At 42.7% G+C, this 15,927-nt stretch overlaps 1 protein-coding gene across 1 annotated transcript in view; it reads left to right on the top strand.

The window, feature by feature from the left end:
* Positions 1-15,927, top strand: part of BRAP (BRCA1 associated protein) — a 91,330-nt gene that overhangs the window by 42,011 nt on the left and 33,392 nt on the right. Inside the window, exons 10-11 of the mRNA XM_069755070.1 lie at positions 11,394-11,483; positions 12,139-12,242. Coding sequence (XP_069611171.1) covers positions 11,394-11,483; positions 12,139-12,242 — 194 coding nt within the window. The remainder of the gene's footprint in view (positions 1-11,393; positions 11,484-12,138; positions 12,243-15,927) is intronic.

The following is a 15,927-nucleotide window of genomic DNA, read 5'->3' as shown; positions in this document are numbered from 1 at the left end:
TCCAATTTGTCCTGAGTACGCTGATACCCGATATGTGGGGGGGAACCACCGTTTGGGCGCATGGGAGGGCTCGGAAGGGAAGGAGCATCATTTGGAATGCAGACTTAGATGGATTGGTCTGCAGGCGTCACATTGCGTTTGCAGAGCCCCTAATGTACCTAAACAGTAGAAACCCCCCACAAGTGACCCCATATTGGAAACTAGACCCCTCAATGAACTTATCTAGATGTGTTGTGAGAACTTTGAACCCCCAAGTGTTTCACTACAGTTTATAACGCAGAGCCGTGAAAATAAAAAATCTTTTTGTTTTCCCACAAAAATTATTTTTTAGCCCCCAGTTTTGTATTTTCCCAAGGGTAACAGGAGAAATTGGTCCACAAAAGTTGTTGTCCAATTTGTCCTGAGTACGCTGATACCCCATATGTTGGGGTAAACCCCTGTTTGGGCACACAGGAGAGCTCGGAAGGGAAGGAGCACTGTTTTACTTTTTCAACGCAGAATTGGCTGGAATTGAGATCGGACGCCATGTCGTGTTTGGAGAGCCCCTGATGTGCCGAAACAGTGGAAACCCCCCAATTATAACTGAAACCCTAATCTAAACACACCCCTAACCCTAATTACAACGGTAACCCTAACCACACCTCTAACCCTGACACACCCCTAACCCTAATCCCAACCCTATTCCCAACTGTAAATGTAATCTAAACCCTAACCCTAACTTTAGCCCCAACCCTAACTGTAGCCCCAACCCTAACCCTAACCCTAGCCCTAACCCTAACCCTAGCCCTAACCCTAGCCCTAACCCTAGCCCTAACCCTAACCCTAGCCCTAACCCTAGCCCTAACCCTAACCCTAGCCCTAACCCTAACCCTAGCCCTAACCCTAGCCCTAACCCTAGCCCTAACCCTAGCCCTAGCCCTAACCCTAGCCCTAATGGGAAAATGGAAATAAATACATTTTTTTTTATTTTTCCCTAACTAAGGGGGTGATGAAGGGGGGTTTGATTTACTTTTATAGCGAGTTTTTTAGCGGATTTTTATGATTGGCAGCCGTCACACACTGAAAGACCCTTTCTATTGCAAAAAATATTTTTTGCAATACCACATTTTGAGAGCTATAATTTTTCCATATTTTGGTCCACAGAGTCATGTGAGGTCTTGTTTTTTGCGGGACGAGTTGACGTTTTTATTGAAAACATTTTTGGGCACGTGACTTTTTTTATCGCTTTTTATTCCGATTTTTGTGAGGAAGAATGACCAAAAGCCAGCTATTCATGAATTTCTATTGGGGGAGGCGTTTATACCGTTCCGCGTTTGGTAAAATTGATAAATCAGTTTTATTCTTCGGGTCAGTACGATTACAGCGATACCTCATTTATATCATTTTTTTATGGTTTGGTGCTTTTATACGATAAAAACTATTTTACAGAAAAAATAATTATTTTTGCATCGCTTTATTCTCAGGACTATAACTTTTTTATTTTTTTGCTGATGATGCTGTATGGCGGCTCTTTTTTTGCGGGACAATATGACGCTTTCAGCGGTACCATGGTTATTTATATCTGTCCTTTTGATCGCGTGTTATTCCACTTTTTGTTCGGCGGTATGATAATAAAGCGTTGTTTTTTGCCTCGTTTTTTTTTTTTTTTTTTCTTACGGTGTTTACTGAAGGGGTTAACTAGTGGGACAGTTTTATAGGTCGGGTCGTTACGGACGCGGCGATACTAAATATGTGTACTTTTATTGGTTTTTTTTTTTTATTTAGATGAAGAAATGTATTTATGGGAATAATATTTTTTTTTTTTTTCATTATTTTGGAATATTTTTTTTTTATTTTTTTTACACATTTGGAAATTTTTTTTTTTACTTTTTTACTTTGTCCCAGGGGGGGACATCACAGATCAGTGATCTGACAGTTTGCACAGCACTCTGTCAGATCACTGATCTGACATGCAGCGCTGCATGCTTCACAGTGCCTGCTCTGAGCAGGCTCTGTGAAGCCACCTCCCTCCCTGCAGGACCCGGATCCGCGGCCATCTTGGATCCGGGGCTCGAGCAGGGAGGGAGGTAAGACCCTCGCAGCAACGCGATCACATCGCGTTGCTGCGGGGGGCTCAGGGAAGCCCGCAGGGAGCCCCCTCCCTGCGCGGTGCTTCCCTGCACCGCCGGCACATCGCGATCATCTTTGATCGCGGTGTGCCAGGGGTTAATGTGCCGGGGGCGGTCCGTGACCGCTCCTGGCACATAGTGCCGGATGTCAGCTGCGATAAGCAGCTGACACCCGGCCGCGATCGGCCGCGCTCCCCCCGTGAGCGCGGCCGATCGGCTATGACGTACTATCCCGTCCAGGGTCAGATAAGCCCAGGGCACCTCGACGGGATAGTACGTCTAAGGTCACAGAGGGGTTAATTTGTCTTAAATGAAAAAACACAAAAAGAATTGTCATAAAGCCAAATTGGATATAATTCCACACCAAACTTAAAAAGGGGGTGGACAAAAGTATTGGCACTGTTCGAAAAATCATGTGATGCTTCCCTAATTTGTGTAATTAACAGCACTTGTAACTTACCTGTGGCACCTAACAGGTGTTGGCAATAACTATATCACACTTGCAGCCAGTTGACATGGAATAAAGTTGACTCAACCTCTGTCCTGTGTCCTTGTGTGTACCACATTGAGCATGGAGAAAAGAAAGAAGACCAAAGAACTGCCTGAGGACTTGAGAAACCAAATTGTGAGGAAGCATGAGCAATCTCAAGGCTACAAGTCCATCTCCAAAGACCTGAATGTTCCTGTGTCTACCGTGCGCAGTGTCATCAAGAGGTTTAAAGCCCATGGCACTGTGGCTAACCTCCCTAGATGTGGACGGAAAAGAAAAATTGACAAGAGATATCAACACAAGATTGTGCGGATGTTGGATAAAGAACCTCGACTAACATCCAAACAAGTTCAATCTGCCCTGCAGTCCGAGGGTACAACAGTGTCAACCTGTACTATCCGTCGGCGTCTGAATGAAAAGGAACTGTATGGTAGGAGACCCAGGAAGACCCCACTTCTTACCCCGAGACATAAAAAAGCCAGGCTGAAGTTTGTCAAAACTTACCTGAAAAAGCCTAAAACGTTTTGGAAGAATGTTCTCTGGTCAGATGAGACAAAAGTAGAGCTTTTTGAGCAAAGGCATCAACATAAAGTTTACAGGAGAAAAAAAAAGAGGCATTCAAAGAAAAGAACACGGTCCCTACAGTCAAACATGGCGGAAGTTCCCTGATGTTTTGGGGTTGCTTTGCTGCCTCTGGCACTGGACTGCTTGACCGTGTGCATGACATTATGAAGTCTGAAGACTACCAACAAATTTTGCAGCATAATGTAGGGCCCAGTGTGAGAAAGCTGGGTCTCCCTCAGAGGTCATGGGTCTTCCAGCAGGACAATGACCCAAAACACACTTCAAAAAGCACTAGAAAATGGTTTGAGAAAAAGCACTGTAGACTTCTAAGGTGGCCAGCAATGAGTCCAGACCTGAATAGAACACCTGTGGAGAGATATAAAAATGGCAGTTTGGAGAAGGCATCCTTCAAATATCAGGGACCTGGAGCAGTTTCCCAAAGAAGAATAGTCTAAAATTCCAGCAGAGCATTGTTGGTCGCAGTTATTTTGGCTAAAGGTTGTGCAACCAAGTATTAGGCTAAGGGTACCGTCTCACAGTGGCACTTTTGTCGCTACGACGGTACGATCCGTGACGTTCCAGCGATATCCATACGATATCGCTGTGTCTGACACGCAGCAGCGATCAGGGACCCTGCTGAGAATCGTACGTCGTAGCAGATCGTTTGGAACTTTCTTTCGTCGCTGGATCTCCCGCTGTCATCGCTGGATCGGTGTGTGTGACACCGATCCAGCGATGCATTCGCTTGTAACCAGGGTAAACATCGGGTTACTAAGCGCAGGGCCGCGCTTAGTAACCCGATGTTTATCCTGGCTACCATCGTAAATGTAAAAAAAAAAAAAAACACTACATACTTTCATTCCGGTGTCCGTCAGGTCCCTTGCCGTCTGCTTTCCCGCACTGACTGACTGCCGGCCGTAAAGTGAAAGCAGAGCACAGCGGTGACGTCACCGCTGTGCTGTGCTTTCACTTTACGGCTGGCAGTCAGTCAGTGCGGGAAGCAGACGGCAAGGGACAGACACCGGAATGTAAGTATGTAGAGTTTGTTTTTTTTTACGCTGGTAACCAGGGTAAACATCGGGTTACTAGGCGCGGCCCTGCGCTTAGTAACCCGATGTTTACCCTGGTTACCCGGGGACTTCGGCATCGTTGGTCGCTGGAGAGCTGTCTGTGTGACAGCTCTCCAGCGACCACACAACGACTTACCAACGATCACGGCCAGGTCGTATTGCTGGTCGTGATCGTTGGTAAATCGTATAGTGTAACGGTACCCTGAGGGTGCCAATACTTTTGTCTGGCCCATGTTTAGAGTTTTGTGTGAAATGACCAATGTTTTGCTTTTTGCTTCATTCTCTTTTGTGTTTTTTCATTTAAGACAAATTAAATGAAGATAATAATAACAAAGAATTTGTGTTTGCAATCATTTTCAGGAAGAAAATGAGTATTATCTGACACAATTGCAGGGGTGTCAATACTTTTGGCCATGACTGTGTATATGTGTGTGTGTATATGTATATAGATAGATAGATAGATAGATAGATAGATAGATAGATAGATATCTGTCTATGTGTCTATCTATCTATCTGTGTGTGTGTGTGTGTGTATGTATGTCCGGGATTGGCATCTGCACCGTCGCAGCTACAGCCACAAAATTTTGCACAGTCACACGTCTGGACCCCGAGAGCGTCATAGGCTATGTTGTGAGGCGAAATTTTAACCCCGCGAGTTCCAATTCACCAAACAATTTTGCCCCTATCTACATAATGGGGAAAAAAGTGAAAGGAAAAGTGTTGGAGGCGTCGCAGCTACAGCTACAAAATTTTGCACAGTCACACGTCTGGACCCTGAGAGCGTCATAGGCTATGTTGTGAGGTGAAATTTTAACCCCGCGCTTTCCAATTCACCAAACAATTTTGCTCCTATCTACACAATGCGAAAAATTGAAAGGAAAAGTGTAGGAGGCAAATTGACAGCGGCCAGATGTGAACAAGGGGGACTTAAAGAATGAGAGCGATGGCGCCAAAGAGTATATACCGTACAGTTGCTAAGGTGGGGCCCCGACATGGGATACTCACCACACACGGGGATATAAACACACACACAAAATGCGCCACACACTACCACATGCTTGAACACATATTACCCTCAGCACACATTTCACCACAAATACACCAACCTCGCCACATAAAAGTCGAAACACAAAAGTCCCCGCTCAAAACTCGCCACGAGCAGAACTCGCCACATGCAAAAACTAGGCTCTTGCAAAACTTGCCACAAGTGCAAAACTCACCTCATGGAAAACTCGCCACACGCAAAAATTGCACACGCGGAAAAATTGCCACATGCACAAAAGTTGCAACACATGCAAAAGTTGCCTCACACAAAACTTTCACATACTCAAAAGGCACCACACATAAAACTCGCCATGCGCAAAACTCGCCATGCGCAAAACTTGCTGCACACAACTTGCTACACTAACCTGTCACATGCAACTCGACACACAAAAAGTTGCTACACGCATGTTGCCACACAAAACTCATCTCACAAAAGTCACTACATGCATGTCGCCACACGCAACTCAACACACACAACTTGACAAACTAAACTCGCTCTAAAACACACACAAGTCTGGTATTATCCTTCAAAAATAAAAATCTGATTTATAAGCAGACAAACTACAACAAATGTACCATATAGGAAATACGGCAGCTGTCAGTCACATGACCTGTCTATTATGTGTATGTGTGAGCTAATATATACTGCCAGGGCCAGGGCTTCCTGTTGGCTGGGGATTTATCAGGCTGCCAATTTAGCTTACAAATACTGAGGTAAAAATACTGAGCAAATAACGTGTGAACGAGGTCTAATACAGGAGGAGATGACACACAGGTATATACTATATACAGGGGAGATGACACACAGATATATACTATATACAGGAGAGATTACACACAGGTATATACTATATAGAGGAGGAGATGACATACAGGTACATACCGTGTTTCCCCGAAAGTAAGACCCTGTCTTACATTAATTTTACCCCAAAAAGTCCCAACCTGTCTTACTTTCGGGGGAGGTCTTACATTAGCCGAAAAAAAAATGACAATTTCTTTTTAACCAATAAATCAACATTTATTAACATGCTGAAGAGTCGGTCATCACCAAACAGTAGAATAAAACAAATGTAGCGTATCAAGAATATCTTGTTACTACCGTACACACTACGGTACGGTACTGTACGGTAATTGCCGTATACCCTCTGCCTGCATACCATAACAGTGCCGTATCCCACTGCACACAGCCCCATACCCTATACAGTACATGTTTCCCTACTTGGTTTTTAAATGCTGGACGTTTTCCTCTGCGGTGCGGCTGTGGGTGCGGAAGGCCTGTTCTGCAGGGAACGCTGTGCCAATCAGCAGGGAAACAGCGGTGACGTGGGGCTGGGGCAGCCAATTACAGCTCGAGCTGCTGGGCCAATCAGCACTCGAGCTGATTGGCCAATCAGCGCTCGAGCCGGGGGCCGGCGGTGACGTGGGGAGCAGGGGCGGCCAATGAGCTGTTGAGCTGGGCGGATTGCGGGGTTAACACGGCGAGTTAACCCCATGAGCACTGGACCCGCCCAGCTGCACCTGAGGACACCTCTGGAGCCTGGGGACCCAATGGGGGACAGCGGCGGCCCAAAGGTAAGGGCCTTACATTTCACAGCGGCCCCCCCAACCCTGCCTTACATTCGGGGGAGGCCTTACATTGGAGGACCCCCCCGAAACCCCCACCCTGTCTTACTTTCGGGGGGGTCCTACTTTCGGGGAAACAGGGTATATATACAGGAGGAGATGACACACAGGTATATACTATATACAGGAGGAGATGACACACAGGTATATACTATATACAGGAGGAGATGACCTACAGGTATATACTATATACAGGAGGAGATGACATGCAGGTATATACTATATACAGGAGGAGATGACACAGATATATACTATATACAGGGGAGATGACACACAGGTATATACTATATACAGGAGGAGATGACATACAGGTATATACTATATATAGAAGGAGATGACATTCAGGTATATACTATATATAGGGGAGATGAGACACAGCAGGTATATACTATATACAGGGGAGATGACATACAGGTATATACTATATACAGGAGATGACATACAGATGTATACTATATATAAGGGAGATGACAAACATGTATATCCTGAGGTGATGAGGTGAAAATGAAAAGGTGTGAGTGCAAAATGAGAGGAGTGAGGAAAAATAGTGGAGTGATCAGAAAATGACAGATGTCAGGTTGAAATGACAAGTGTTAGGGCGGAATGAGAGGAGTGAGGGAGAAAATGAGAGGTGGGAGGGGGAAAATGAAAGATGTGATTGGGAAAATGAGAGGCGTGATGGGAAAATAAGACAAGTGAGGTGCTATAACTAACCACAGATATTTACTATGCCCAGGCAACGCCGGGCTCTTCAGCTAGTATATATATATATATATATTAGATGGTGGCCCGATTCTAACGCATCGGGTATTCTAGAATATGCATGTCCACGCAGTATATTGCCCAGCCACGTAGTATATTGCCCAGCTACGTAGTATATTGGCCAGCCATGTAGTATATTGCCCAGCCACGTAGTATATTGCCCAGCCACGTAGTATATTGCCCAGTCACGTAGTATATTGCCCAGTCACGTAGTATATAGCACAACCACGTAGTATGTAGTATATTGGTCAGCCACGTAGTATATTGCCCAGTAATGTAGTATATTGGCCAGTGACATAAAATAAACATATACTCACCTTAGTCCTGGCTCCTGTGCATGGTGCACGCGGCAGGTTCCGGTGCCAGGGTTGGTATGCCTATGAGCGCAAGACCTGTGATGATGTCGCAGTCACATGACCGTGACGTCATGGCAGGTCCTTCTCGCTCAGGTGCGCAGGACCTGTGATGACGTTGCAGTCACATGACCGTGACGTCATGGCAGGTCATTCGCCCATAGCATCCTTAGCACCGGAACCTGCCGGCGGACAGGACGCGACGTCGGAGGGTGAGAATAACGTTTATTTTTATTATTATTATTATTTGTAACATTAGATCGTTTTTACTATTGATGCTGCATACGCAGCATCAATAGTAAAAACTTGGTCATATAGGGTTAATAGCTGCGTAACCAGAGTGCGTTACACCGCTCTCCGGTAACGCTGGCATTAACCCTGTGTGAGGGATGACTGGAGGGGAGTATGGAGCGGGCACTGACTGCGGGGAGGAAATAGCGGCCATATTGCCTCCGGACTGTGGCTGTCGCTGATTGGTCGTGGCAAAACGCCCACGACCAATCAGCGACTTGGATTCCATGACAGACAGAGGCCGCGACCAATGAATATCTGTGACAGAAAGACAGACGGAAGTGACGCTTAGATAATTGTATAGTAGATAGATCGATAGATAGATCGATAGATAGAGATATATCTATTATATATACAGTCCAGACTAAAAGTTTGGACACACCTTCTCATGTAAAGATTTTTCTGTATCTTGCTGACTCCGAAAATTGTAAATTCACACTGAAGGCATCAAAACTAACACATGTAGAATTATATACTTAACAAAAAAGTGTGAAACAACTGAAAATGTGTCTTAAATTCTAGGTTCTTCAAAGTAGCCACCTTCTGCTTTGATGACTGCTTTGCACACTCTTGGCATTCTCTTGATGAGCTTCAAGAGGTAGTCACCGGGAATGGTCTTCCAACAATCTTGAAGGAGTTCCCAGAGATGCTTAGCACTTGTTGGCCCTTTTGCCTTCACTCTGCGGTCCAGCTCACCCCAAACCATCTCGATTGGGTTCAGGTCTGGTGACTGTGGAGGCCAGGTCATCTGGCGTAGCACCCCATCACTCTCCTTCTTGGTCAAATAGCCCTTACACAGCCTGGAGATGTGTTTGGGGTCATTGTCCTGTTGAAAAATAAATGATGGTCCAACTAAACGCAAACCGGATGGAATAGCATGCCGCTGCAAGATGCTGTGGTAGCCATGCTAGTTCAGTATGCCTTCAATTTTGAACAAATCCTCAACAGTGTCACCAGCACAGCATCCCCTCACCATCACACCTCCTCCTCCATGGTTCACGGTGGGAACCAGGCATGTAGGGTCCATCCGTTTACCTTTTCTGCGTCCCACAAAGACACGGTGGTTGGAACCAAAGATCTCAAATTTGGACTCATCAGACCAAAGCACAGATTTCCACTGGTCTAATGTCCATTCCTTGTGTTCTTTAGCCCAAACAAATGTCTTCTGCTTGTTGCCTTTAGCAGTGGTTTCCTAGCAGCTATTTTACCATGAAGGCCTGCTGCACAAAGTCTCCCCTTAACAGTTGTAGTAGAGATGTGTCTGCTGCTAGAACTCTGTGTGGCATTGACCTGGTCTCTAATCTGAGCTGCTGTTAATCTGCGATTTCTGGGGCTGGTGACTCGGATAAACTTATCCTCAGAAGCAGAGGTGACTCTTGGTCTTCCTTTCCTGGGGCAGTCCTCCTGTGAGCCAGTTTCTTTGTAGCGCTTGATGGTTTTTGCCACTGCACTTGGGGACACTTTCAAAGTTTTTCCCAATTTTTCGGAATGACTGACCTTCATTTCTTAAAGTAATGATGGCCACTCGTTTTTCTTTACTTAGCTGCTGTGTATCCACCAGACTTCTGCTCAACACAACTGGTGGTCCCAACCCCATTTATAAGGCAATAAATCTCACTTATTAAACCTGACAGGGCACACCTGTGAAGTGAAAACCATTCCCAGTGACTACCTCTTGAAGCTCATCAAGAGAATGCCAAGAGTGTGCAAAGCAGTCATCAAAGCAAAAGGTGGCTACTTTGAAGAACCTAGAATAGAAGACATATTTTCAGTTTTCACATTTTTTTTGTTAAGTATATATGGTAATTCCACATGTGTTAATTCATAGTTTTGATGCCTTCAGTGTGAATGTACAATTTTCATAGTCATGAAAATACAGAAAAATCTTTAAATGAGAAGGTGTGTCCAAACTTTTGTTCTGTACTGTAATATATATATTTATATATTATGTATAGTGTATAAAGGCAAACAGGCAACTGTTAACGAAATCTGCTAGAAAAAAGTGATAAATAGACATACAGTTGTCGGTTGATAAATAGTTATTTACATGTCCATGGTTGTTGTTTTTTTTTTTTTTTTTTTAAGACCATGTGTCCCCATAACAGTCTTGGAGACATTTTTCATTTTTTTTTATCCGTAGGTTTTTTTTTTACTTTGTGAAGTATAACATTTTTTTAAATAGTCCATGAAATATCCTTTATGCAGTAAAAGAAACATGTTGGACTCCGTATTCTAGGCTTTTTATACATAATTTTAAAAAAAATCCAAGAATAGAAAAATATCCAAGGTAAAAGCTGGCTCTTGTGGTAAACCACCGCTGCTGCTGTCTACATAATACAATCTAGACCTTGTCTAATAGAGTTGCCTTTGTAGAATTGCTGTATTTTAGTAATGGAGAAGAACAGTCAAGCACTGTGCTCCGATGTTGTATTTTGGGTAAATCTCCACTGCTCCATATTCTGTCATTTTGAGCCCTTGGTGCACTTTGGTTCATTCCTGTTCAATATTGACATAGTGCTGTGGGAGGTCACTTAGTATCTTTATAACTTGGCTTTTTACATGTGATGGGGTCCTCCGGCCTTGACATTGCTGGAATTGTTCCTCATTTAAGCCATTACATAATAACTTAGAGGAATTTATACTTGTCAGCAAATGAGTAGAAGATTAAACCGATCTCTTATTTCTTAAAACAAGGTTTACTATTAAAGAAAAATAAAACAGAATCCATCAAACAATATGTCTGTAAAATTCTGAAAAGTATTTAATTCCGGCCTATGCTACTGTGTGTTGTACAGGTAAATTAGGCATAGACTTGAGTGAACCTCTATAAATGTGTCCATTTGGTTCTACAAACACTATATATCTACTCAAAGGCTACATCCTGGAGGCTGAGGAATAACGGGCCGATCGTTTAGATTTTGGTAATAGAAGGACATACAGGGTTGTCGTTGGGGAAGCTATAGTAGTGCTCATTACTAGTCTGTTATATGGACTACATGGTCTCAAGCCACCAGTGAGAAAAATCAATCCACTTCAGTTCCAAGGGCTCTGGAATATCCATATTAATTTGTATCTTCTCTGGTTACAGTACTCCTACCTTCTTACCAGTCAGCTGGAGTCTCAACGTATCTACTGGGAAAACAAGATTGTACGTTTGGAGAAAGACACTGCGGATGAGGTACATTTTTAGATGTCTACGCTGATTATTCAACTTACCCCTGTCAAACCAATGTCTAGGTTGGCATACCACTTCACCATGAGTATTTTAAGTTTATTGATTCTACAGATTTTCTGTACTTATTAGGTTACTTGCTTTATTTTATGTGTTTAACTGTGTGTGGGCTTGTTTTCTGCATTCTGAACTGTTTTTTTGTTGGTACCATTTTGTGTTGCATAATATTTATATTACATTTTTCTTTCTGGAGCTGTTTTTTTCTACTGTATATGGGTTAAAAATGGCACAATTTTAGATATATATATTTTATACTAGATTTTTTTTTTTTTTAACGTTCGCTTAGGTATTAAGTGATTATTTCATGGCTTGTACTATGTACTGCAATACCTGGTAATTTCCCTATATACTGCAGTACTACTGTCCTATGAAGTTCAACCATATAATTGGCTTTATAAAAGCACCAACATTTCGCAGCTGATTGGCTGCTGTAGTTAGATCCCCACAGGTGTGATATTGATGACCTACCCTAAGGTCATCAATATTAGATCTCTTGGGATCCTTTTTTTCTCCACTTGATGCTTTTTAGAAGGGCACACGATGATGATGATTCTGTTACACTATATAGCACAGTGTGTATTTTTTTTTTTCATTTTCTTAGATTAACAACATGAAAGCCAAGTTCAAGGAAACCATAGACAAGTGTGACAGCCTGGAACACAGACTTAACGACCTTGTTAAGGAGAAACAAGTCGTAGAAAGGAGGTTTGTTACGTAACACATGTTCATCTTGCTTGTATGTGTAAAGATTGTTTAATGTCTGTGTTTATCTGTTTACACCGTATGTATAGAAATAATACATTGCTTTTATGATACTGATCCAAAGTTACACTGGTTAATAACTCTGCTGGCTTCACAGCTGAAATCTCCCACAATCCTACCTGGCTCAGTGTCTGGCCAATCTCGCTCTGGAGATTTGCATTCTGGAGGTGTCCTCATTCCCCTGTACAGTATCATGGCAACACCATTTTAATTGCATTTTTGCGAATAGCTAGGCTTGCAGGGATACATTGCTCAACAGGTTTTTTTTAACAGTTTCCACTAACTATCTGCAGAAATGTGAATAAAACATTGGTGATATTACAATATGTAACTGAGGAGCAGCACAAGTATAGTGTTCAGTTTTTTGTAGATTATATGAACTACATGATCATTCTGCGCACACACAACCTCTAGATGACTTGTGCCACAATAGTATGGCACAATTGGGAGTCAGCAAAGGACCTGCACCAAAGTGGGTGCAACATGTGGGAAGAACTGTGTCTGTAATATACAGTCAACATCTAATCATAATCATGTACATCTACGTCAGTGCTGGGATCACTGAATGTGGACAGTGCTTCGGAGCTGAACTCCCGCCACATGTGATAGATCCGGCTATTTTACATAACCGGTGTCGGTGCCTAACAAGCTGAGCTGTGATCACTCCTATTAATCATATAAATTGTGCTAGCAATCTCTGACTTGGGCATTTTAAATGAAGCAGTTTCTGGGGTTTCGCATGTGCTCCCATCAGCACCCTTGATGCGATCGTGTGGCAATATTGTGTTAAGGTGGAAGCCTTCTGAAGACTCGTGCCACTGCGATCTTACAACTTAGCCATGAGCGATCAGACAATTGCAGCTTTGTCTGCTAGGAACTAAAAAAAAAAAAATTAATAGTTCTCCTTTTCCCCCATTAAAAAATAAAGAACTTAACAATGACCAGGCCAATTTTTACAATTCTGACCACTGTCACTTTATGAGATGTTAACTCTGAAACACTTCAACAGATCCCAGAGATTCTGAGATTGTTTCTTCATGACCTATTGTACTTCATGGTAGTGGTAACGTTTTTTCAATATCACTTGTGTTTGTTTGGGAAAAAAACGGAAATTTGGTGACAATTTTGAACATTTTCAACTTTTTATTTTTTATTCCCTTAAATTAGAGATATGTCACACAACATAGAACATTTCCCAAATGTCTACTTAGCTTCAACACAATTTTTGAAACATACCATATTTTGGTAATTAATTTTTTGTTAGGAATTTATAAGGGTTAAAAATTGACTAGGGATTTCTCATTTTTCCCAGCAAAATTTACAATATCATTTTATTTGGGGACCACGTTTGAAGTAACTTTGAGGGGTCTGTATGACAAAGAACCCAAACGTGACACCATTCTAAAAACTGCTCTCCTCAAGGTGCTGAAAGCCACGTTCAAGAAGTTTATTAACCCTTCAGGTGCTTCACAGGATATAATGGAAAAATTGCACCATACAATTTGTTGTTCAATTTCTCCCGAGTACTCTGCTACCCATTATATGGACAAAAACTACAGTTTGGGCGCATGGCAGGGCTTAGAAGGGAGGGAGCACCATTTGACTTTTTAATGCAAAATTTGCTGGAATAAGTAGCAGACGCCATGTTTCGTTTGAAGAGCCCCTGATGTGCCTAGAAGGTGGAAACCCAGTGCACATGACATCATTTTGGAAACTAGACTCCTCAGAGAACTTATCTAGATGTGTGGGGAGCACCTTGAACCCCCAGTTGCGCGTCACAAGTTTATAACGTTCAGCTGTGAAAATAAAAGCATCTAATATTTCCCACAAAAAAATTTTTTTAGACCCAAATTTATTTTCTCAAGGGTAACAGGAGAAAATGGAACACAAAATTTTTTGTGCAATTTCTCCTGAGTATGTAGATACCCCATATGTGGTAGGAAACTACTGTTTGGATGCACAGTAGGGCTCAGAAAGGAAACCGTAACGTTTTGGAATGCAGACTGTGATGGAATGATCTGCGGGTGTCCTGTCACGTTTTCAGACACCCAGATGTGCCTTAACAGTGGAAAACCCCTACAAGTGACCCCATTTTGAAAATTAGACCCCTCAAGGAATTTATCTAGGTGTGTGATGAGCACCTTGAACCCACAGGTGCTTCACAGAAGTTTACAACGTTGATTTGTGAAAATAAAAAAAAATGTATTTTTCCCACAAAAAATGTTTTTAGCCCCACATTTTTTCATTTTCACAAGGATAGGAGAAAATGGACCACAATATTTGTTGTGCAATTTTGTGGATACCCCATATGTGGTCTCAAACTAATTTTGAGACAAAGTGCAAAGCTCTGAAGGGAAGAAGCGCCATATTGGAGATCAGATTTCATAGGACTAGTTTGAGGGTACCATGTCACAGTGGCAGAGCTCCTGTATGCAGAACAGCAGAAATAAGTGACCACATTTTACAAACTACATCTCTCAATGAATTCATCTAGAGGTGCAGTGATCATTTTGACATCACAGCCGGCTCACAGAATGTTATACCATTGGTCAGTGAAAAAAAAAATTATTGCATTTTTGCCACCAAAATTTTGTTTTAGCCCCAGATTTTACATTTTCACAATGGTGAAAAATGGCACCAAAATTTGTCCCACAAATTCTGCTGTATGCAGAAATACGCTATATATGGCTGTACAGTACTGCTTAGCCACACAGCGGGACTCGGGAGGGACTGATGGAGCGCTATTTGCCTCCTGGAGTGCAGATTTTCCTAGAATAGTTTGTGGCCTCCATATGCAGAGCCTCTTAGTGCTAGAAGAGCAGAATTCCCCCTCAAGTGACCCCATTTTGGAAATTATACCCCTTTGGGAATTTCTCTACAGGTCTAGTGATTTTGACTCCATGGGTGTTTCCAGGAACAAGCAGTAGTGGATGTTGCTGAGTGGAAATGTCTAACTGCCGTTGTAGTGACCAATACATTGTAGCGACCAGTATGTTGTAGTGACCGTACATTGGTCCCAGTTCATGCTGTAAACAGTAAATTAGGTGAGCTTTCATTGTTACAGAAATGACAAACATATGGACTCTAACTGCGGTTTACGCATACTATGGTGCTCAGAAGGGAGGGGGACATTTGGATTTGGGAGAATTTGCTGAATTTGTTTTTGAGGAGAGGAGCCATTTCACTTTTCCAGAGCCTCTGTACTACACGTAACGTGGAAACCCCCTATATTTCCATTGACAAATGACAGACCGGAGTGGGATCTTGTTTTTTGTGAGTTGAGTTTAAGTTTTTGCCGGGAACACTTTATATAACGTTTGGGATCACATTTATCCAGCGCTCTATGCTGAGCACTTATATTGGAGTTTCCATCTAAATCTTTGAATTACGTGATTCAGATGAAATCCCCGAACAAGCCACTGACTATAATGAGGCAGCAGAGTTACTCTGGACTCCGTCTTGCCTCTGTTCAGTGTTATCTTTTTTTTCAAAAGTGCAGAAACTGGCTGATTGCACTTTTATGCATGCCTAAAAAGACGGACACTGCCATATCACAGGCCAGACTGTGTCCACAATTCCTGCATCTTCCTCATCATAAGGGATTTTCTGCCGGGAGTTCTATCTGAAT

Source organism: Ranitomeya imitator, chromosome 1 (assembly GCF_032444005.1).
Source record: "Ranitomeya imitator isolate aRanImi1 chromosome 1, aRanImi1.pri, whole genome shotgun sequence".
In the NCBI taxonomy this organism is placed as follows: domain Eukaryota; kingdom Metazoa; phylum Chordata; class Amphibia; order Anura; family Dendrobatidae; genus Ranitomeya; species Ranitomeya imitator.
This window is presented reverse-complemented; position numbering and strand designations above follow the sequence as displayed.